Below are 24,316 nucleotides of genomic sequence, written 5' to 3'. Positions count from 1 at the left end.
TTTTTTTAATCCTCTTCATGAAGCCAGGCACTGCCAGCAGGCTGGGCAATCACTTCAGCCATTCAGACCTAATCCTTTGCTGTGAGGGTGCCTACCAACATTGCAGAGGGAGGGGGGTACAAAAGCAGCAAATGGGCCAACAACACTGCCTGCATTTCCAGTGAAACATGTGAAGAGCTTGTTGTACAGATTGTGGGTGCAAAGGAACCTGGCAGGGAAATAACGGATCTGCCTTGGCTATGAGAAAAGCAAGTGAGGTCAGTCAGAGCGTTGAAGACACACATAGCCTACAACTGACCTCCAAAAAGCAAAGTGAGAAATGTTACGTAGTGCCAGAGGCGAGGTGGAGCTCACTCAGTGTGTGCTTGCAGTGCATGACCATAATGAGATCACTTGTCCAGGACAAACTCAAAGGGGAGAATAAATGACTTCTGGGATACAGGAGGGAATTGACAGAAATTGAATATTTCAGGAATTTTTGGTTGCTGAGGTGTTTTCTAAAGATCCCTTTGCTACCCAGCTACATTCCTCAATTTTTACATCAAGGTTCCTGCATCATTATTCACTTGCTGGTGTAAAAGTGTACCTGCCTTGTACCCAAACTCTCCTTCATGTGACCCACAATATTAGTGGAGTTACACGGGGAGTTAGTTTGGCCAGTGGAAACCACTAGAGGGATCTCAGAAATTTGAACCAAGAACTGGTATAGGTGAGATTTCCACCTCTGATGTGCACACTTATAAACATCAGATGCACTCTGCATTGAAACAGGCAAGGAAAGAAGCAGCTGCAGGATCAGAGACATCCCTACACAAATACCTCTGGACCATTACACTTCCTACGGCACTGACCCTTCAGCACAGGTCACCTTTCTGGGCAGGCTTTCTGCAGAATCCCCAAAAGTCTAGTTATGACCATCAGCCTCAGTCTTCATGCATGGCACCTGCTTTGGGGTTGAGCTATTCAGAATTGGTTCAAAGACTTAAAACAACAAAATGCGAGGCATATAAATCACTTGTCTGCACTCATGTCAGATGAGGAAACACGATTTGTTTGTGCCGTGTTGTCTTACAACTCTTTGACTTCCAAATGCAGAGCTCCACTACCACAACTAGTTTTAGCTTCTGTAAATTCTCTTTGTGTGCAGGTGTATGCACAGTGCTTTACACACACAGAGGGAAAATCCTAAGGATACTTTTAATCTTTCCATTAAAGAAAGAGCAGCAGTCATGCAAATTAACACCAGCTGAGGGTTTTGTCCATCCAGGATAGAGATTTATTTTAATAATAATGTCTGTCAGGCTTGAATAACATTAGGGCATACTTTTATTCCTTTTTTTTTTTTTAACATCTTTGTGCTATGAAATTTTCATTGGGTTCTAATACAGCTACATGCTACGGAAAATATTCAGTAGCATGTTCCATAAATAAGCCAGACTGGAGAACTTGAATGACCACAAACTGTACTGATTCTATTGCTCTGCTTGCTCTAGACAGAGAAAAATGAATATGTAAGTTCTGCTGATGCTGATATCATGTTTATGAGACAATGAAAGTTGACTCTTCTAAAAGCTGAGCCAAAAAATGGTAAATATGAGTACAGGCCCCCAACCTGAAAAGGAGAAAGCTCTGTGTGAATGGCCCCGGACATGACACTTGGTGATCGTGGGTGACCAGGTACTCAAAGAAGCTTAGTTATTCTCAACAAACTTATTGTTGTCAGAGAAGCACTAGTTGAAAAGAGATTCTGCGGGATCCAGCAAACTCTTAGGTGAAATAACATTTTGTTGTCTGTGTCAAGAAAAGTCAATCCCCTAAAAATATCTCAAAATCAAATAAGCCAGATGATAGGACCCATTCAGCTCTACAGTGCTGGATGATTCATCTCTTGCCATTCTTCTCCCTCTGGCACCTAGCCCGACTAGCATGAATCACGCGGTTCATTTATCAGAATAGATTCTCCTTCGCAATCATTGCAGTCTGTATCAAAGATGACTGCCATTTCTGCTTTTGTTTACTTTTATTCCATTTATTACACTGGCAATAGGTGCTGTACAAACACATAGTGAGAGGCAGTCTTTCTCCCGAGGGCCCTCATTTAAACAGACATGACAGCCGACATGCAGGAGAGGCAAAGAGCTGTCCCTCCCTAGCTCGTCCAGGGAACAGCTGTGCCACCCTGAGCGAGGAGCATGTCAGAGCAGAGCCCGAGGGAAGCCACACGTACCCAGACCACGGTCAGTGCCCTCATCTTGTGCCGGCCAGAATATTGTCTATTAACCATATGGCAAAACTCTTTGTGTTAGAAAATCCTCTGCAGTAGGTTAGAATAAAGAATCATTTTCTGAGCAGACCTGGAATTCTGTCTGCTTGTAGGGAGGCCTGGCCTCAAAGGAGAACATGAACATATACAGCAGTTGCAAGACTGCATTTTTAACTTTCATGCTGTAAAAACCTGACATGCACAGTCCTTTTTTTTATTTGGTGAGAACTGCTGTACTATACGAGCCTGTGATGGTCTATTGGAAACAGACCCTTGAGTAGGAAATGGAGAGTTTAGATGTTATAAACTGCTAGTAATTTATTATTTTGAGATTGGCATATATTTTGGCAAAGTTAAAGTTGGCTGGAGTGATAGTGAGTGATGAAAGATGTTATGGCGGTTGAGAAGTGGCTGAATTCCTTTGTTTCCAGACTTTTCACTTTTTTTTTTTTAAGGCGCAGAATGTTTATATAGAAAGTGTAATATTGTTTTATGAGTATTTGCTGGACCCTGCTAAAACCAAGCATTCAAGCTTTATTCTTTTAACAAAGTGTTTTGTTACGGAATTCCTCTGGGGTTTGATGTTTCTAAATTAGGGTTAAATCAGGTTGGTATGTGGGGGCCATGGGAGAACAGCCCAGAAGTGAGAAACTGTCTGATGTCTAACAGGGTGCACTTCCTCTCCAGGAGGTGATGTGATGGCAGGAAGAGAGAGGACTCCTCAATTGGGCATGAAGAAGCCATAACACAGGGGCACAAAAGGGGCAAAAGGGGGATTTTAAGCAGTGGCAAAACTTTCAGCATGTTAAGAATTTAACATCTTTAATGCAAGACCCTGTCTGCCTCTTGTCTCCTCTCTGGGCCACCAGAGCCTGCTTGTTTCCCACGTCTCACTTCCATTATCTGGGACACATAAGGACTTTTAGCCCCATGGTTATAAACTAGCATTCCTCCCTCCTGGTCATCTCTATTTTCCCCTCCAAGACTGTGGTATATGATGAACCATGATACACTCAGGAAACACATTCTTGTTTCTGATATTTCCCTGCACATTTCCTCTACATTTATCTCCTCCAAGTCAGCTACTCACAAAACTTGTTGGCTCCCTGCCTTCAGCTTGGCCCACTAAACCCTGGAGTCAGGCTCCAGCCTTTTTGTTTTTACAATAAAGGACAGCCTGCATACAGAGCTCTGAGGCACAGGATCCCAGGACGTTGTAGCAGCACGGAGAAAACTTTAAACCGTTCAGACATGAAAGCTGCTACATCACACTCAACTCAGCGTTTCATTGCTGTGAGCCATTGCATCAGGACTTCCTTCAAGCTGAGTACAAGTAAAAAGAGCAGAGTCTCTATGAAAGCTAGGGAAATCCAACTCTAGACTAACTCACAAAGCTTATTAGGAACAAGAGAGTCAATTTTCTGATTGTGTCATGCAGTCTGTGTTGTGATAACTTTCTGAGTCTGTAATCTCCCATTTAATACTTCACTTTAATGAAGACCTCACATAATGCTTCTACTCTGCTCCAGCCTGCTTGCATTATAATCTTCATAAACTTCTTTTCCCAAGTAGCATTAAGCACTTCCAATTGTCAAAAAGATGAAGCAAAGGTTGTCTTTCCTGCCCTAGCGATGCTGGAGAGCAAATAAGCCAATAAGGAAAAAGTGGGGGAAGAAGCAAAAGAACTTGCTTCAGAGAAATTTAAGAACAAGGTATATGAACCCTCATCCCTACTGAAATAAAAGACCAAACTGCCAGTGGCTTCAACAAGGTAAGCATTATACCTACAAACGATACAATTTTTTTTTTCAAACTCCTAAACATATATATAGATTTAGCTTTGCACTGTGAGGCCTCAGCTGGAATACTTTTCACAGTTTTGGGCACTGCACTTCAAGAAAGATGTGAACTAACTGGAGAGAATCCAGATGAGAGGAACAAGAATGATCAAAGGTCCAGAAAATGTGATGTATGAGGAAAGACCAAAAGAATTGGGTTTGTTTAGACTAGAAAGGAACAGTCTGAGGGGAGACATGACAACAGTCTTCAGACATGTTAAAGACTGCTGCAAAGGGGGAGACAAACTGTTCTCTATTTCTACTGGAAGTATGGTAAAAAGCAATGGATTTAAATTACAACAGCAGAGAGTCAGACTAGACTTCAGGAGAAACTTTCTATTGGTTACAGCAGTTATACCTGAGAAGACATTGCCTATGGAAACTGTAGGATCCCATCATTTGAGGGCTGGGTACTGGTATAGTGGGGTCTGCTTTGTGGAAGATGCATGAACGATAAGACTGGTCCAAGTCCTGTTCAGCTTATTTTTCCCAATGTTAGCAATGTAGGAGAGAGACTGCGCGTGAACAGAACAATCCATTTTTTCTGAAGGAATTTGGACAGGTCTGAGCTGAGTGGTCTTTAAACAGGAGATTAGTTGCAGCCTTAACTACAGAGTTAGTATCACTACCTTATAACCATTACAAACTGTTTGCAACTATCACACTCAGGAAAACAGGGAAAAATAAAGTTCTGATTCTTATCTGCTCTAAAGTCCCTGGACGCTATTCTGGCAGTGGAGGCCTGTGTCAAAGAGCCTGGGTGTAAATAAGCATAACATCCTAAATATTGTAAAACATACCATCCAGTGATAGATTTCTATGAACTCTGTTATATAGAAAGATTTAATACAGGAAGGAACCCAAACATGTGACACTTTGTTAGAAAGTAAAAGATTACATAGTACAACATGTATTTTGGAATGAATTTACAATGAATTTTAACTATAAAATAGAATCAAAGAAAAAAACGGGTGAAACTAAGACAAATGCAGGGTGAATTGAGACAAAGTGCCTGACTGATAATTCCAGAGATAATTGGGAATGTAAGTTAGCACTTCTGAGATCCCTTGTTTCAATAGGTGGCTTTTTGTTTCTGTTTCTGCTTGTTTGTCTGCTTTCCATTTATAATGAAAAAAAAAAAAAAAAGGCAAGATTGCAAAAGCCAGCTTTTTCCTCAGTTTCTTTGGTGCTTTTTGCTAAGCAGCCTTGGAGCTACAAAGGTTCACAGTCTTTCAAACATAGACTCATACCCTAGAAGTGTTTACAATGGAAAGAAGAGTCCTTAAAATATATGACCACATAGAGAATCATATGGGATCTGCTGACAATACATCTTCAGATGTCTGCATCCTGATAGGGACTGTGCATGAAGAGGCCTCCCTCCTCAGACAGGCATAGGTCACTGGGTCTGTGGAAATACTGATTTGGTTTGGAGCTGCTATACGTACTGGCTTCTGAGGAGAGAGTTCTGCAGAGGAGGAACCGTCTCTTTTGTTTTAATGTTTCCAGGGCACAAACTCAAGGTTTAGAAGGAGTACTGTGATACGTATATCCTCAGCCGGATGACAGAGCTTCCTCTGAAGTTGATAACGGTGTTAACAGTGATCATTTCCAAGTCCAACTGAATAGTACGGGGCCCCTTCACGGGGCGGGTCATCACCAGAGTAGCACTGATCGGTCCCGTTTGCTGTGCACAAAACAAGAGAAAGCAGGTGAGATTTTCAAAAATGGCTCTTGAAAACTATTGTCTCACTATGGTCTTCAGGCAGCCAAAATAACTGTTTTCTGTTGCATTGTTTGAAACCACTGGAATTCATAGGAGAGATGGCTTTGTTTCAGCATTTGGCTCCATTTCAGTGTTGTGTAGGAGCTACCACCTTCTACAGTTTGTAAAGCCTTTGGGAGCCCTGCACATAAAAGGAGCTATTGAACATAGAAACTTGCTATTGTCCAAATGGAAAAAGACGAAAACATGGATTTAGGGCATAAACAAGTCACGACACCTTTTTTTAATTTTGTTTGATGTAAAGAACGCTGTTACTTTGAAGCAGCGAACACCAAGAAGGGATTACGTTAACAGAGCTTGGACAACAGACGTTCTATGTGAACAGGATCAGGGTTTGTTGTATACTTGCATATGTTAACGTCGCAAAACCTTACCCTCTGAAGAGGGCTTTAGATACGTGAAAGCACTTCAAAAAATCTGTCTTTTAGTAAGTGGAAGCAGGCCTTCGAAACATCGGGCCGGAACAGTGGATTATGAGCATTTAAGAACCAGAGCTTCTGAGGTTAAAACCAAGCGCAATTTGTTTTCCGGCAGAAACGTCGGTACCCAAAGCGGGACCTGGTTCACCCCGAAGCCGGGCGTTTGCCTTCTCTCCGACCAGAGGAGCCCGACGGAGCCGTGAGGAGGAGCCGGGCGGGCTGCCCGGGCCGCCGGCCCTGGCGCCTCAGACCCGGGGCGCAGCCCCGCCCCGCGCCTCCCCAGCGCCCCTTGCCTTCCCGCCCGCTGCTCCCGCTCTTCCCAAAGCAACGAACAGGCACCACCTGCTGGCTACCGGCCTGACGCGGGAACGGCGCTGCTGCCGCCCGCCCAGGGCTTCGGGCGGCCAACGACCGGTGGCTGGGTGGGGGATAAATAGGTAAAAGAACACTCCCGGGCTCGAGGAACGGTGCTGGTCGCTGGAGCCTTAGCGTCTGGTGGATCGGCCCAGACGAGGGGAAAAGGGCGGTGGGATCAGGAGTGACTGTGCAGCGGGAACGCTGTTGTGCGATGTAAATGGTCGTTCCCGAACCGCTTGTCACTTCGGGATTTCGAAACATTTTCCCTTTTTTTTCGGTAAGAATCTGAGGCTCTTGTGAGAAATGTGTATTGGAATCTATCACACTACCGGTTTCTGTGAGCTGTGGGAGCCATCAATAGCCGCTGAACATCACTTAACGTGAATGTCAAAACCAGGTTTTGCCTAGGGTTAAAAATCAGCCTCCTGAATGCCATCAACCCTGGTGTCTATGCCTCATTCTGTGCAGACACTTCCCATCACCCCTGCATGTCAGAGGTGCAGAAAAGATGACTGGGGAACACAGATGTCTTCTGAGGAAAACTCAGATTAAAAAAAAAAAAAAAGAATCAGTTGTGTTTTCTCTAACAGTGCCCACATAAAATGTGTGTTCTCAGTGAAAAAAAATATATAATAAATGAAAGCAAAGAACCCAGAAAGTCAGTTCTTGGGATAAAGGGCCATTTTTTGCTTACTTTTTTAGTTTTCAGGTTTTAAAATTTCCAGTGAAGAGTTTAATACAACAAACGAGAAACATTGACTTTTTCAGTGACAATTACTGATTGTGCATCAAAGAAAGAAAAGTTTGGCACAATAGTTTCTCTTGAGCATGGGAAACCTGAGCTATTCTCAGACATGGGTACAGCCCTGGACTTTCCTGAAACTAGCGTCTTGTAAAACAAGCATGTTTGCTTTGGGTAGGTTACCTTCCTGAAAGAGCCAGCAGCCCCTGCAGATCAGCACACCACTCTGCATGTCTGCATGTAAAAATGCCTCATACTGAAGGTTAAATGATATTCATTAAAAACTGAGTTCTGCTATCAGAAGGATAGTCAGCTAACGAGAAGGTACTCTGTGTTTTCTCTCAGTGAGCACCAGACTTACCCGCATGTAGAATTCCCTGCCCTCGTTCCCTGATTTGATTTGGAAGATGTAATAGGCTCCAGGGTAGCGAGTTGTTGCTTGCATCTGAAAAATGTCAGAAGGCACAGAACGCCCGGACACCATATCCATCACTCTGTACAAGATGGTGAAAGGCTGATCTCTGCAACCGGTGTTTTCAGCTGGACACATGCAGCGGCTAATTGTCAGAGATAGGATTGTCATCAGGGGTTACAAATTCCTGTAATATTTGATTCTTTATATGCAAATACAGCTGCATAAATAAATGAACAAATAATGTTGTTGACCAGCTAAAAGAATCAATGAAACTTGTAATGAATTTTCTCACTTTTAGTATTCTCTGTGTTGCTATTCTGTCCTATCTATATCCCTGCTTTCTTTTTCTTGTCTTCTAGGCCAAAATATCATGGCGTCCTTTGTCTCCTTAGATCACTTCAAGATCTGTATTTTCTTTAAAGCAGCTCTGCAGGTGTAGGGTACCTGGTACATGTTTGTTCTGAAAGTAATTTAAACTGAACTGTCCCCCAAATAATATTAATTATTGGATCATTTCACTGATGGTGCTACATAAATGTTGTATTATTTTTTTAACAATCTTTTATGTACCATATGAAAACATACAGCAAGACATCCTGGATCAAACTGAAGCTCTAGCATTAAATGCAGAGCCCTAAGGAAGATCAGGATAGCAAGCCAAGCATATGACACTTCCACCAACAGCCTCCAACTGGTTGTGACACAGGAAATTCTTGAAACCAAGATGTCTTCTGTGTATTCATCAGCCCTTAATGCAATTCTTATCCATCAGCTTGTCCAGCCTCCCTTTACACCCACATCAATGTTTGGCATCCACAGTCCCCTGTGGCGAGGAGCTCCGCAGCTCCCTTCACCTCTCTCGGCACTGCCCCTTGCTGACTTCATCTGATGTTCCCAGCTCTTCTGTTGAAAGGAGAGCAGCCAGTCAATCCCTGCTCATTCTCCTCACACAACTCAGGGTTTCATATTTGACTCTGTTCACGGCTGAAGAGTCCTAACTTAGTTGTTTCTCACAAGGAAGCTATGCCATACTTTTGATCATCCTCACTGCTCTTTATGAACCTTTGTCCAGTTATATTTCTTTTGAGAGGAGGGGAAGGAACTTGAAGACATGGGTGCACAATGGCACATGCTCTAAGGATATTCTCTACCTATTAACACCTCAAATTCAGATTGTTTTTCTGACCTCTAGTGAGTACTGCAGATCATGGAACTACCTATAACAACCCTCAAATCTCAGTTTGGACAGATTATGATCAGATCGGTGCTCTTTATTTAATTTGTAAATTTGGGATTGTCTTTTTACTTTACATTCATCTACACTGAATTTCATCTGCCATTTTTATTGCACAGTCATTGGGGGTCCTTCTGTAATTCTTTTCTGCCCATCCTTTTCTCTACTGTTCCCAGATACTGTTGCAGACTTTGCCCATCTCATGGTTTATCCTTTTTCCTGGGTTGCTTACAAACATGTTGGACAAGTAGGTCCAGCTCAGACTTCTGCAGAACTTCACTGTGAAAGCTGATAATTTAATACTATGTTTATTTTTTATCTTCCAACCTCTTATTCTTGCGTGCCAGGGACTTCTCTCTTACTTATGGCTGCTTGATTTCCGTATTAACATTTTGTGAGGTTCTTTTTCAGGAGACTTTGGAAATCCAAACAGACTGCATCAGCCCATGTGCCCTAGCCACATGCTGCTGATTTCTTCAGAGAACTCTAATAAAGTTGTGAGGCAGGATGTCCATTTCTAAAAGGCATATTGGGGAATTTACTAGAAAAAGAGTTGGGTCTTTTTGCCTATTTTTTCTGTAACCTCCACTACTGACACCGATTTCAGACAGTGGGGCATGTCCCCATCTGGCATGTCCCCCATAAAAAGGCTCCTGGCATTACAAACACCCAGTTCCTTCCACAGAAAACACAGATACAAGGAATTCACTTGGCTTTTATACTGACCACTTCTAGACATGTGCCACAAATTAAATGCAGTCACATCTAGACATGAGCCAAAGCCACCATATACAAAGCTCAGAGATCAAGAGTTCTGGTGCAAGCTGATCTGCGAGGACTTTATAGTTGGGCTCCGAGGAATTTAGATACAGAAGCTTCAGATATTTCAAATTCCAGTTTAAGACTCTACCACCTCTGAAGGTAGGTAAACCCAGAACGGGAAGAACAGAATGTGTCCACTCCTCAACTGCCCTAGTTCAGAAAGCAATGTAAAGACATGAATAAATTCTAATGGAAAGAAGCTGATTCTTCATCTCCTGCCTTTCTATAAAATACCAAGCAATCCCAAGTAATTGGCTTTAGTGCAAACACTATGGATGAAATACTATGGGCTGGAATATATAGAGATCTGTCTGGAGCTGAAATATTTTGAGCCCCAGGCAAATACCTACAAAATCATAAAAGAAACAGTCAATTTTTAGAAATGTGGGATTTATTTTTTTGCTTGCTCAAATAATGCCAAGTTTAGACAGTAACAGTGCTAACAGCCCCATCCAGACATACCCAATTTCTGGACAAGGCAAATCAGTCTGTGGACTTTTCAGCACTTTTAAACTTTAAGCAGTAGGAAACTATTTGTATCCTGCTATAACTATCATCTAATATTTTAAAGTACTTCCCAGACATAAGCTAGTTAATATTTACAGAAAATACTCATACTAATAAACAGGCTGCATTTGAACATATATGAAGTCAGTTAGTAATGTAAGTAAATGTCTCTTATTACATTACAAACCTTGCTGTTTTCTCCACTCACTGATAAGTGTTTTTCCAGTCTAACTTCCCACACATCTGAGTATCATATATCGTATCGTATCGTATCGTATCGTATCATATCATATCATATCATATCCCACCTGGTGACCTGGTAAGGAATTGCAATTTATTATTTTTATAAAGCTTACCAATGGTAAATGCAGCAACAGCATGTATGTATAGCTCTCTAGACACACTTCATGTCTGTGTTGTAAAAATGCAGCTTATTTCGTTCACTCTAGGTACGTTTCACACAGATAGAATTTGCTTTTGTGGCTGTGGGTATGTTACTCACTTTTCATTAATCTGGATATAAGGATCCTCGCATCTTACTGGGTCTAAACATTTATATTCTCCTGGGATATTGAAACACGTTTGCTGCAGAGTGCAGGTGAAGTTTCTGGTTTCACATTCATTGATATCTAAAACATAAGAAACAAGAGAAAGGCTAAAGCAGGGAAACATGTGCAAGACACCACTCTTACAAACTGGTTTCCATCTTAAGGAATTGCCCCAGAATTCATAACACTCTTGCACTATAAGAAGTGGCCTTTTGATAACTGGCCTCTCTTTTAAGACCAGTTTTTCCTCCATTCATTTCTGCTTATTGGAGAGCTCCCATATGCTAAGTGCTGCAAAAATAGAGAAGAAATTGGCTGCTCAAGCCGTCTGACCTTAGAGAATGGTAAAACTAGAGAGAGATGTGCAGCAGTGAGGAGAGCATCTGAGGGCTTTCCTGTGTAGCTGTTTCCTAGTCAGCAAAGTCTTACTTACACCAATTCACCTCAGTGGGACTATTCACATGATGACATTCTTACCAGAATTACATAATTGGCCCCTACGAGTATTTCACTGTGCAATGCCAAGACCAAGCATTCTAAATTCTTGAAAACCTCTTTCCAGACACAGGACCTATTTTCTGGTCCCCTTGGGTTTTAATCAGCACAGGAATGTTCTTACCTTGGCAGCTTCTGCTATCGTCAAGCAAGTTATAGCCCGAAGGACAGATACAGTAGTAAGAACCAGGCGCATTCACACATTCGTGCTGGCAGAGGAACTCTGAGAAGCTGCATTCATCCATGTCTGCAGTGGTAAAACAAAAGTTTAGTGTCTTTGGCTTTACAGTCAAAAGAGCAGTCCCACAGGCGGGTGGCCATCCAGACTACGTGCCCATCACCCCAGCTGGAGGTTGGCACCCTCCAGCTCCCTAGAGCTCTGCAGCAACCTGGCAAAATGCTATACAACAAGTTCTTGGTTAAACATTTTTCTCCTAGGGAAACCAAAGCTGCTGCTGAACACAATGTGTGGCTTTTATTTATTTATTTTTCTTTTTGAATACCTGTCACCAGTTGGCCATGTTTTCAGTTCTGTTTTACGTCAGAGATAGAGCTACTCCAACAAAAAAGCTGCAACTATAATTTGAAAGGAGAGACTTGGCAGTGGTTTTCTTTTCTTTTTTTCCCTTTTTTTCTGGAAAGAAAACTTCCCTTTCCCAGGGCCACATGGGTCCCAGCAGAACTCCTGCAGCCAGCCCTGGCTGTTTTATCTTTCTTAGCCTCTAGCCAGTTACTTCCAAGGCATTCCAGCAAGACTACAGAGCTCATCCCAGCTTGGGTCAGACCTACTAGAAGGCCCAGCCATCTCCCAGATACCCAGGAAGCTAAGCAGTCTGTCAAATCTCTGACTGAAAGCAGAAATTTTGCTCTTTTCCCCTTGCACTCATGAATTGACCCGTCATTGTATTCTGCAGAACTGCGCTCAAGCAAGAGAGACGAACTTCAGAGCTGCGCGTGGAGGCATAGCTGAGGAGGGGAACACACATGCAAAGGCGCTAGACTGAGGGAGGCTGCAGTTAATCATTTCCTCATTTCCCTGTTCAGGGGAAGAAAGAAACAAAGGCCAGAGCCCAGCCAGGAACTCCCAAGTTTTTATTCCCAGCTCTGACATGTTGACTCTCCCAGGCAAATCACTTTTACTCTTCAGACTGAATTTCCCTTTCTTCTAATTTGGGCTCAGTCCATTTATACACTTTTGGTGTTTTGTGCAGATGGATTGGAAAGTAGTCCATTTTAAAGTCCAAATATGTTAAAGTGGCTTTATGGCTGCAACCACATTAAAAGGGAGATGAAAGGAACTCTACACCTACATAGTCCTGTTGTGTAACTTGCCCCAGTGAGTTCACTGAAAAAAACACCCTCCTGACAAAACATGGACCAAGGGCTGACTCCATAAAGGGACCAAGATATCACCCGCTCCCTCGAAGTGTCCTAGCCCAGACCTCCAGCACATTGGATTCATATAACCTGTGCTTAGCTGTTGTCAAGTGCTGGAGGGATTTAAAGCCCCGATGGTCCTACATTTCTGCTGCTGAGCCCACAGAGGACAGACACATTTTTGCTGTTCCTAAAGACTTCTTGCATTCTGCTGACTACCTGTGGAGGACAAGATGGTAGGCGTTTCAGAGCACATCTAATGCACATGCAAAATCTCTGACATCAGAAAATAATGCCGATGTTGAGAAAGCCAGGTTGAAATCTCTGCCTCTCTCCTTGAATTGGGGCAGGGATCCCTCCCATCTTCAAGGTAAGCTGGCTGTTAGGCCATGGACTAATCCAGTGGCTGTTGAAGTACATCTGGATCCTGCGTGTCTCATAGGAGTGTCCTCCTAACCTGGCATTCGCTTTGCGAGCCTCAGCAATGTGTAGTGATTGCTTGTGAAGTGAAAGAAGCTCATCCAGAGAAATTTGACCTGCTTTGAGAAGCATTTTCTTGCACAGAATTGCCAATAAAAGGTTTTCTGCTCTAAATCTGGATGGTGGAAATTCCCTTTTGCTGGCTTAACTCAGATGTGAATGAGGCTCAAGCACCATCTCTTCTGTCACCATTTTGTACTGGCAGTGTTTATGTGGCAGTGCATTGAACTTAACTGGTTCAGGCCCCCAACTAGCTCAGGAGCACATAAAATGGTGCAGGAGTCTAACTTAGAAGCAGAAACTCCATTAGAAAGCAGCAAACTTAAGTTAGGTGTTGCAGCTCTAAATGTTAAATGCATGAGACCCTTTAGAGATTTAAGTCTTTGCTCTTTCCCTTATAATAAGGAGGTTTGCAGGGAAAAACAGCTTTGGAAACACTAATCTATACACATACTGCATATCATATGTCTCCTCTCTCAGAAACAGCATGTTACATCTGTTTACTGTAAATTAAAAAACAAGTATTTTCCAGTGTGTTTTTCCTTCCAAGAAATATTGGCTGGATTTTCTAATTTTATCAGGCTGTGGGAACATTAAGCACAGAAGTAAGTTTTGCCTTCAATTAAAATAAAGCAATAAAATAAAAACAAAAGCAAGACAGGAAAAAGTAAAGTGACATAAGCACAGTTTCTTCTGCTATGTGCTGAACAGATTAGCAATAGCTGTACTCAGAAACCATATATTGTTTCTGAAGTGTAGCCAGAGCTATACAGGGGAAACGGGAAGGTTTCAGGCAGAAGAGTGCAGTAATAAGAGCAAGAGGAATACATGCATTCAACAGACAAATGGAAAAGTGCTTTATGTATGTAAAGTATTTCTTTAATCATGGAAGAATGTTCTAGGACTATCCCTACTTTATTTGCTCTAATAAAGCTTCCTGTTCAGCATTACAAAGTGTTTTCTTATGTTTTGCTGTTATCTTGGAGCTTTTTAATATTTAGCTTATTTCTTTAAAACGGTTTGCAGCCCTCCTCCATTGTGCTTTTCTGGGTATTTGCCGTGTGCTTTAACTGAAAAGATCCTATGAGTTGAAGCTATCCTGCTGCTAACCATGGACCAAGGCAAAAAACTTTTTAAAAAGCATGTACAAAACAATACATTGGAAAAAGAAAACTTAAAGTAACCAAAAAAAGAAAACTGAAAGAAACCAAGACAATAAATAACTAAAGACAGTTACCACTGCAGTTTACTCCATCAGCTTCCAGTTCATAGCCAGGTTCACAGCGGCAGAGAAAAGAGCCGTAGGTATTGACGCAGGTCTGAGTGCAAGGGTTTTCGTTTGTACATTCATTCACATCTACGGGAAACCAATGCCCAATGCATCAGTGACTTCGCCCCAAACCTTATTTTCAATTCATTACTGTAAAGTATTTCAAAGAGATTAGCTGTACAGTCAGAATGATTTGTTCCAAAAAAATATAAGCAAGTCATTATTCTTTATCAGGATTCAGGCTGATGCCTGGAAATAGCATGTTGGAAACATGACATGCGTGGAAATGAAGCATTTTGGGAATGTCTTCAATCAAATAAATAACATGGAAGACGGGGATGAAATACTTATGACAAATGCTTCTGTCTTTATCCTGCAATTTTAAAACCATTGAACTGATTTTGCCATAACAGACCGAACACAAAATGCAGCAGGATATTCCTGAGGAAGATAATGCAGTGGAGGAATGGTCCTCATGGAAACCTACGGCTAAGACAAAAGCAATTTTTTTTTTCCTTTTAGGACATTAGCAGCTTCTGGACGTCATTAGCACAGACCATTTCCTGCAGCATGTGGGAAGATGCTCCTTCCTTATCTTGGGAGAGGCTTTATGAAGAGGTTGTGTTGACTTTCACTGAGGTAGCACATCACAGCAAAAGGTGGTCTAATGCTCAGGGCCCTAGTCTGGAACTTGGGAGACTCGGATCTAATTTACTGCTCTGACAGAGTTTTCCTGTCTCACATGGGTCACACAGCCTCAGATTTTAAAAGTAAATTCAGTGCCTAAAGTCTTGGTAATTTCAGTGAATTGAGTAACTATATTTTAGGGGGGTTGGTCCTCTGTGCATATTTCTCCTAATACACTGGTCATGTTGCACCTGTACCCCTCCGAGGTACTGTGAAACTACAGAAATATCTCAGGCTGACAAACCTATGAAGGTTTTCAAAAGCAGTGTTGGGAACGTTACTTGTATTCTAAAAACTAAACAAGTTTTAAGGGTGTTGGCTGGGTTGGGACCAAAGATTTCAGTCATAGTTTACCATACACAGTACCTTGGCATGATCTTCCGTCATCATTAAGGGTAAAGCCTGGGTTGCACGTACAGGAGTAGGAACCGGGCACATTGGCGCACAGTTGCTGGCAGTAGCCGTAGCGACATTCATCTATATCTATAGATGGGAAAGATGAAAAGTAGAGTGGTCTGCATTTTCACGTGCAGGTGCAAAGCAGCAAATACACTGAGTCAACAGTACCAATAACACAGAAATAACCCAGCATACTAGTTACAGATATAACAGCCAAACTTCCAGGTGTTCAGACCCAGAGTTACAGTTAACATAACATCTCTACCCAGAAGAATGTAGTAATGTGTTTTAACCCACAGCTGACATCTATCAGTATGTCCTATGAACTGACTGTCTGTCATTGCTGTAATCTTCAGCTTAATGTGACCTCATCAGGAAGTCCAGAGTCAGTCCCTTTAAGCAGCTAACTTGAAGTATACCTGATAGCTGGCCTAGCCCATCAGCTCAAGCACAGCCAATGTTGTAGCAAAGTTTTGTCAGAATCAAGATAGAAGCATTTTTTACCTCCACAAAGCTAGTCACTTGAAAAGAATAAGTATTTCTTACTAATACTTCTTTTTTTAGAGAGGATATTCTTTAAAGACTTTTTTCCGAATAGTCACATTCACACTTTATATTAATTTTTAACTGACAAGTTATAGACTTTAAAATGTAAACAGTAGATTTAGTGCCAAAATAGAAGTTTGGGCTGAATTGCAGCATTAGCAATACATGCGACTCACTGTTACAAGCACAAGAAAATGCTGTAAGATATGTGTGATGGCAAGTGCTAGAAGAATTTTGCCCCTAGACTAAAAACCTGGAATGAAACACCTGGAGTAGCTGACCTTTCTGAGGCTTTACATTTCCTTTGGTATCAACTGGCTTTTGATTTATGGAGATTTTTATAAATGGCTACTCTCAAAGCTTTGAAGTTAAGTTTGTTCAGTAGAAAACCAAGTGTATTATCTCCAGTCAGTGTGCCAGGACCAAAGCAAGAAGGCACAGATTTTGGTGAAATGACCCCCATTGTAGGTTCCAACGCATGTGAAAAATCAAAATGATGGTATTCTCCCTATGGTTTACATGTGTGTATATATATATATCTGCATGAATTCCAGCAGTTTATTATTTGTTAGCTAAATTGGCTGCTTCCTGTTTTAGTGTTAAATATTAAGAATGTGTTGGGAAACTGAATTCCTGAACAACTTGAACATTTACATGATGTGGTAATACCATAAAAACAATGTTGTGAATCTGCTGTATAAGTAGCTACATCCTGCACTTCAAGTTTATGTTGTTGGCCTCACTGGGACAGTTTTGCCATAGAAAGTCTCAGGAAACCATTCTGAAAATGTCAAAAGTCTTGGAAATACTCTCTCTGTGTAAAATAACAAGGACACTGACACTCAGTTTTACCCTTACTAGCTTTTATTTCTCACTGCATTCTAAATAGCAGGATAACCTAAAGGCCAGGGTCAGCTATGGTATGTACCCCAGCAGTAGGCTTGGCCCGAAGTGAGATGGGTTTTAAGTCAATTAATACCTCATTTCACTGACACAATTTTAAATACATGCTTTGGCTTTTGCAGGACTCTTATCTCAAGAGCGCTACATTTTGAGGATAAGGACTTTTACAGGGCTGCTTCTTGTGGGAGGGTCGTGTGAATGGTGCTGTACTGGCTCCTCCTGTATAAACTTTACTGGGATAATTACAGCAGATAGAAGTGTAGCTCTTTGTAACTGTGGTTTACTACCAGTGCGCCGAAAAAGCCCATCTCTAAAACCCAACCCAGCTCCCTGGTTACGGTGAATGGTTTTTACTGCTTTATGCCAGCAAAAATCACTTCTCCAAGGCCAGTGGAAAGTACGGAAAACTGAGACTTTTTTGACACTTAGGGAAAAATATAGCAACTCTAAACACAATTTGCTTTTAGCTCTTTGCATTGCCTTATAATAATCTACCCCATGATTAATTTAAGTCTGCAAGACTGGGATGTTATTGCCTATTTTAAATAGCATAAGCAGATACTCAAATCAATTCAGCAATGCAGCCATTTCAGTTCTCTGGTATATCCATCAAGCAGTAAAGTACTTTAGATCCATGTCCAAATCCTGAATGCTGCACACAACCCTTTCATTTGGGCTGTAACTGGGAGAAGAAAATGGGTGACAAAACAGGTGATGCAGAGCAGAATCCCCCTCCCTGCCCTCCTCACCCCCACCCCGTCACGTACACGTGTACAACACCCAGCACAAGCTTTTTTTCCCAAGAGAAGAAGAATTATCAGAGATTAAGGAGCAGGGGGCTTGGAGACTTCATATCCCAGGGGAACTACAAGACAGTGACTCCCCAAAGCAGCTATGGCTGCACAGAGCCCAGCTTGGACGAGGCTCAGCTCTGTCCCTGCCAGGTGAGTTAAACAGCAGCTGCTTGCAGTAGTTAGGAAAACAGCCGTGAGTCAGTCCTTCACTGGAATTGGTACTTGGGAGGAGAAAGTTGGAAAATAACTGGAGAGGTTCCAGGGATGAATGGGCAGGGAAAGCCCATTCTCCTTCCAGCAGAGATGTTGTGACAGGACGGTCCAGCTCTGCAGAGCTGGCAAGCAAACAGCCTGCACTGAGGGGAAAAAAATAATAATAAGCAAACTAAAGAAAAAAAAAAGTTTTCTCCTATCTCCTAGGTCCTACCTCTGTACCTAAAATTAACATCTACTTCATCATCCCATGGGCATGTCAAGTGAGGGGAATGGGCTGGAGGAGAGGGGAGCTGGAAGGTTTTCCTGTGCTGTTTGTTGAGGGGTGTTTTTTTTCAACAGGGCTGAGCTAAAAGGATGAACAGGACATTGCAGCAAGGAAAATAACAAAATTGAAATAAAACTGCTTGGAAGATACCGAAACGGCACCCAGTTCAGAGATAATGTTTTTCTCACCCCCAAGCAAAAGGGTTGGTTGAATCTAGGGATTTGCTCCCTGTTTCTTAGTATCAAATACCGATCCCTTTGGGTCCACACTGCCACATTGTGGAAAGGACAGGTCTATTTGGGAATAAATCTTTCTGTATACATGCTTGTGGTTGACCTTATATGAAAGGGAATCCTTCACACTGGGAATATGAAAATCCCACATGTTACATGGATAGTCATATGGTATTTACATGTATATTTTTGTTCCATGAGGGAGTGTCTCTGCCAAGCATACCATTGGCATTTAACAAAGATGAAAGACAGTTTCCATGTAGCTGAAGGTTTAACCATGTACTTGACAAAGATGCTCAGTGACATTATTTCAGCTATTCACGGGTACACATACACAGATGCTCAAATACCATATTGCATGAGGTTTTTACCTAAACACTGGCCTTCTAACAGCCAGTAGCCTTCAGTGCAGGAACAGGTATAACCTCCCTCAGTATTTATGCAGATCTGGGTGGGGTTACACTGGTGGGAATCTGAAGCGCATTCATCCACATCTGCAACACAGAAATACAGCAAGAAAATATTAGAAATGGCAACAACAAAAGATTGTTCAAACTGTACAGGGACTTGCACTCACAATGTGTACACCAGCTCCATGCAAGGAACCAAAGTGTGGTGGAGTAGAGAGAATGACCATAACCTGAAGTAAAATTCATGAAAATAAACGTCTGGGGACAGTGAGAACTCAAGGTGCTCATCAGATCTCTCTTGCAGATGACCAGTGTTTCTCAGAGCTCCTCAGGAAAGGGATTGCGTTACCTTGAGCTTTTTACTACTTCCACATTTGCTTTGTCACTGAACTGGGATTTCCATGCTACAGGGCAGTGTTCAGCCCTAGGGAAAAGCTACTGAAAGGGCTATATAACCCCACTGCCAAGTAAGAGATGACCGGGAGTTTGAGAGATGTACAAACACAAATCAGACGTATAAAAAAAATTACTTCCTACCCCCACCCATGCAGATTATCTCACTGTAATTTTTCTGAGAGAAGGTTCAGCTAAAATCAACCTTAACCTGACAATAAAAATGTATACTTCCCTGGAATCAATTTCCTGACAATAAAACTCTTTTCTTTTAAATTTTTTTTTACCATCTTTATTGTTTTTAATGTATTTGAGTTTTTATTACAACCCCTTAGGGTGTTTTTGTTGGGGGGGGGGGTGTGGTTGGGTTTTTTTTGTTGTTGGTTTTTTTTTTTTTTCAAAGGAGGTGAATAGCATTCCTACATTTATATAAGCCAGGACCCTGGAACCTGATTAAAAATGCCTTTCAGAGTCAGAAGTTCAATTTGAATCCCTCCTTGCTCAATCTCTTCCCTGATGTTTCTGGCATCGGGTTTGCCTCTAGATGTCAGAAATGGAAATATCAGAAGATAAATTATGTCATTTTTTCAGCCAACTCAGATTTCTATGTTTTATTTATTGATACCTAAACTATTTTTTATTCCAGCACACTGTGCACTGGTCTTTGCTGAAGTACTATGTCATCCAAGCAATGCTACTCTCTTGATCCTCCCTGATTCTTATTAACCCAGACTTTGTTGGGTCATGACTGAAAGTATCTCACAAACGCACTGGGCTGGAGCAAGCAGCAGAGGGCAGGAATTACATCTCAGTATCTGCGCCTGAGGCACCTAGCACAGCCAGTTGGCCGTAAAATCCCAGCAGTCATGAAATAACTGATCCAATCTACCACAGCAGCATATCTAACGTGTTCAGATATATAAATAATTACACACATATTACATATATGGAGAGAGTCTAGAGTTCTTAATCTTGCCAACATCTGTACTGGAGCAATTGATGGTGAGTCAAAGCTGGTAAGATAACAAGAGTGGCACAGTTAGAGGTAATTAACTCTGTCGGAAATCAGTTCCCACGTATTTATTGGACAGATGAAGGTTGGCAAAATAGTGGGGGAAATGGGAAAGGGGTAACAAGTCTAGACTATAGATAGATAGATAAGTTGTTCAGTTCAGCTATTACTTCTGCGATTGGGCTAAAAATTCTGGTTCCTTCCTTCATACAGCATATCACACATAATTGGTAGTATTTGAACACAGATTTTATCTAACCATAAATTTAATAAGAATGACATTAATGTTTTGTAAATGAAAAAGCTTTCTATTTGTCATGTTTGCTTATTATCTTAGGAGTGGAACCTTGGGATCTGGCCAATTCTGCTGTTTCTAGCCTACGCAAGCTTAAAAAGGAGATTTTTCATTTTCCATGCTCCCTGCTTCCAGTGATATTAATAGGTGAAGCAAAGTGGAGACAAAATGAACATCAGGGTCTTACCACCACATATGGTAACAACCCTGTTTGAAGACTATAGATCCTCTACTCTTCTGTGGTGCATCTTTCTTGCAGGGGTACAACATGCATCCTTCACCAAAAGCAAAGGCTAGCTACAGAATCAGTTTTGTTCCCGAGTCATCTTTGTAGCAGTTGAACGAGCAGCAAGCAGTACAATCACTCCAGAAAAGTAAGACATTGATCCTCCTTTCTTTGCTATCTACCGAGGAGATTTCTTTGCTTACTCCCAGTCTTCAGCCTTTGTGGTGGTACTGGAGATGTATTTCCATTTGAATGCAAATTTTTTTACAACGGAGGCTACCTATGGAGTTCCTGCTGTCCCTAGAAAACCTGATCAACCTGAAGTTGTCTGTGCAGAACACCTTGGCTCCCCGTGTTTTACACTGACTTCATTAATGAAGTTTTATGCAACCAACAGGTATAAACAGCTTTACTGGTCGCACCAAATCTTTTTGCTTGGGCCTCAGCACACACACACATTTCTATATTACATGTCCCCAGCTTTCTTTAAGATTGTCCCTTACCATGATGTGCCATTAAACTCTGACAGACCCAGCCAATGCAATCAAATCAATTATTTTTGGCAAGCAGCCTTTTCAGTTCAAACAGGTAGTATAATCCCAGCCTGTCTGCCAGGGGTTATTTACGTTACATGGGCTCACTAAGTGAAAGCTGATATTTGCACACTAAGAAAACTGTCAGTGCAACAATTGGCTGAACATTAGGTATCCTCTTGAAGAGTATCAGAGCTGGGAGACAGAGGGTGCCTTGCCCAATCCATTTACACAGTGCAGCACTCAGTGAGAACTGGTGTGGTTGACAAAGACAAAACTAGACACTTGACCCAGAAAGGGGGAAAAAAAAATATAAAAATTCCACTGGGGAGAAAACTAGCCATAAAACTTTGAGAGATTGCCTATAATGGATTCACTAGACTTAAGTGCCAGCATAGAAACTATATCAAAACACTCCCAGGGCATTTTTGGTTGAGTGGAAAATTGCAGGTGGAAACAACCTGACAGCTAGTCAATAATGTGTAAATAATTTCTTATTCTGGTTGCACAGTTTATTTCTGCCCATTCAAACATAAATCTTATGTGGATTCATGCCCTGGAAGTATCACTTCAAAGCTCATTCATACCACCTCTGCCCTTGTGATGGGTCATACACAATGCTAGAGTAAAACTGTGATGCTAAGTGTACATGATACTAAGTTGTCAGTGGTTTTGTAGGTTCAAAGCAGATAAGACAAAAAATTGTAAGGACTACTCAATACAAGGATAGCACATGTGTCTACAAAGTCCCTGAGATGCAGTTTTCTGGAGCCTGGAAGTGTGCCTCTGACCCGGCATAACTTGTGTTGCAGTCTTCACCATGGAAAGAAATAATGAACTGTCTGAGCCACAAAGTAAAGTCTAACCAGCTAGAGAGCAGAAGAGTTACTGAAGTGAAGCAAGCTAGCAAGAAACCCTGGAAACCCCACTGCTGCCCATTCAAGGTGTTAATAGACTGTGATATTTGATGATTTCAGCGTCAGTACCATGAAAGTATCAGATGGTGTCACCCATCACTGATATCCACTGAACCCGCTTTTAGTACATTTCATCACCAAGATCCTTAGAAAGCATTACTTGCATCCTGAGAACAAGTCTAGGTTTTACTAATAGGTAGCGTTATTGAATACCTCTTCTGTGATTTTGGCTAGATTACTCAGTATGTGGCTACAACAAGAATTGCCATGAGGTGAACTAGGAAGCAAATATGAACTAGATCTGTCCTCAGTGAAAACAGGCTAAGGTACCTGGTAGTTACTATACAGGACAACGAACTGGCACAGTGGCAGTAACCACGCTGTACCCTGTGGGAACTCATCCTTGCTCTTCATCTTCTACAGCCCTGCTTCCTATTTGAAAAACAGGGATAACAAAATCTCTGTCGTAGTGCAGCCTCCCTCACTGTTTAGCACCTAAAACTATTCAGGGCAGGGCCTGTCCTCTTATATACAGAGCCAGTTCACAATTAGTCCATTTTTATTTGAAGCCTTCCAATCCTAATACAAATCAAACTGTACTACAAATCCCTGTAATGTTCCAGTTGCTGATAAATATCAGTGCCCCTGGCTTTTAACCAGGAAATTCAAGACTACGGAACTAAAGGACTAGCCTGTGACCACTGAACAAGACAGCAGCAAGAACAAGTCACAGACGTTTCTGACTTGGAGTCTTTCATGTAGCCCAATACAACCTGTTCCTATTATATGAATGCTTAAAGATGCACCTTTTTCAGAAATTTTGTGCAGCCTCTACATTGGCTAATGAGATCTAAAGTAAAAGATTAACCATCATTCTGAAAGCATTATGTTCTACTAGGAGACCTCGGAGGCATCAAAGGCTCTTTCAGCTAAACTCTATGCTACTCACAATGTTATTGTTCTACCCTAATGGTGCATTGAACCTCAAAGTTTTCAGTAGTTACTGAAAGAGAGAGAGAACTACTGACACAGTCAGTGGCAAATTGAAAGAGTTATCTAGCTACCACACCTCTCCTTACCCTTAGAGGCAGGACTGGGACTGTTGCTGTGAAATTACATATGAAAACAAGAGGATGTTAAAGACTGTCATACCTAATCATTTTGAGTAAGTCCAAATTTTCCCAAGTGACTAGTGACTCTGAGTGATGCCTTAGAGGTTCCTGATTTTGAGAGAGCAGCTGTTCAGCACTTAAAACCACACTAAAGAACCAAGGCAGGGCAGGACAGATCCCTGTTCAATAATTCTCTTGCCAAGGAGTGCTTGGCCAACACTGGCCCTGGATGTCTCGGCTCTTGATTATGCTGCTGTGTGCTATCAAATTAGCAGTCATCTATATTCTCTCATCCATCTTTCCAGTTGTTGTGTTCACATTACTGCTCCCACAGCTACTTCCAAGGGCAGAAGTTCAGGCAGAAGTCCAGACTGAAATTAAAATTTGACCTGAAGTGGGAACAGTTCACTTTGTTACTTCCCAACTGAATACTGAGAGCAACCAGATGGCCCATCCAGACCACCGCTCTCTGCCTCCTAAGAAATACCACCTAGAACAAACACAGCCTCATGGATCGAAACCATGAGTTTTAAAGATCTTTGATTTACTGACTGAACGAGAGAATAGGTAGGCAGCATCTCCGTATACATTTGTCAGGAAGCCCTTGCTGCAAGAGTCTGAGCTTGAATACTCCAAAATTAACCACATCCCTCTCTCTCAGCTCAGTGTGTCTGCCTTAAAAATTTATGGCTGTGGTGGTTTGGTCTAGCAACCCTGGGGTGTGATGTTCTGTTTACTTGACATTTTGACAGAGGTGAGGTAGCTGGGGTAGTGGGGTTTCGTTTGGGGACTGGAAGGGTGGAGAAAGTGTTTTTTTATATT

The 24,316-nt window shown here is 41.8% G+C and overlaps 1 protein-coding gene across 1 annotated transcript in view; it reads right to left on the bottom strand.

The window, feature by feature from the left end:
- Window positions 1-4,925: 4,925 nt before the first annotated feature.
- Window positions 4,926-24,316, bottom strand: part of FBLN5 (fibulin 5) — a 46,817-nt gene continuing 27,426 nt past the window's right edge. The window contains exons 5-11 of the mRNA XM_075029950.1: window positions 18,968-19,090; window positions 15,607-15,723; window positions 14,521-14,640; window positions 11,551-11,673; window positions 10,886-11,012; window positions 7,767-7,962; window positions 4,926-5,788 (exon numbers count right to left, since the gene is read on the bottom strand). Of these exons, the coding sequence (XP_074886051.1) occupies window positions 5,627-5,788; window positions 7,767-7,962; window positions 10,886-11,012; window positions 11,551-11,673; window positions 14,521-14,640; window positions 15,607-15,723; window positions 18,968-19,090 (968 nt within the window). The 3' untranslated portion in view covers window positions 4,926-5,626. The remainder of the gene's footprint in view (window positions 5,789-7,766; window positions 7,963-10,885; window positions 11,013-11,550; window positions 11,674-14,520; window positions 14,641-15,606; window positions 15,724-18,967; window positions 19,091-24,316) is intronic.

The sequence above is a fragment of the Buteo buteo genome, chromosome 6, assembly GCF_964188355.1.
Source record: "Buteo buteo chromosome 6, bButBut1.hap1.1, whole genome shotgun sequence".
NCBI lineage: Eukaryota > Metazoa > Chordata > Aves > Accipitriformes > Accipitridae > Buteo > Buteo buteo.
The sequence above is the reverse complement of the archived record's forward strand: the minus strand, read 5'-3'. Positions and strand labels throughout refer to the sequence as shown.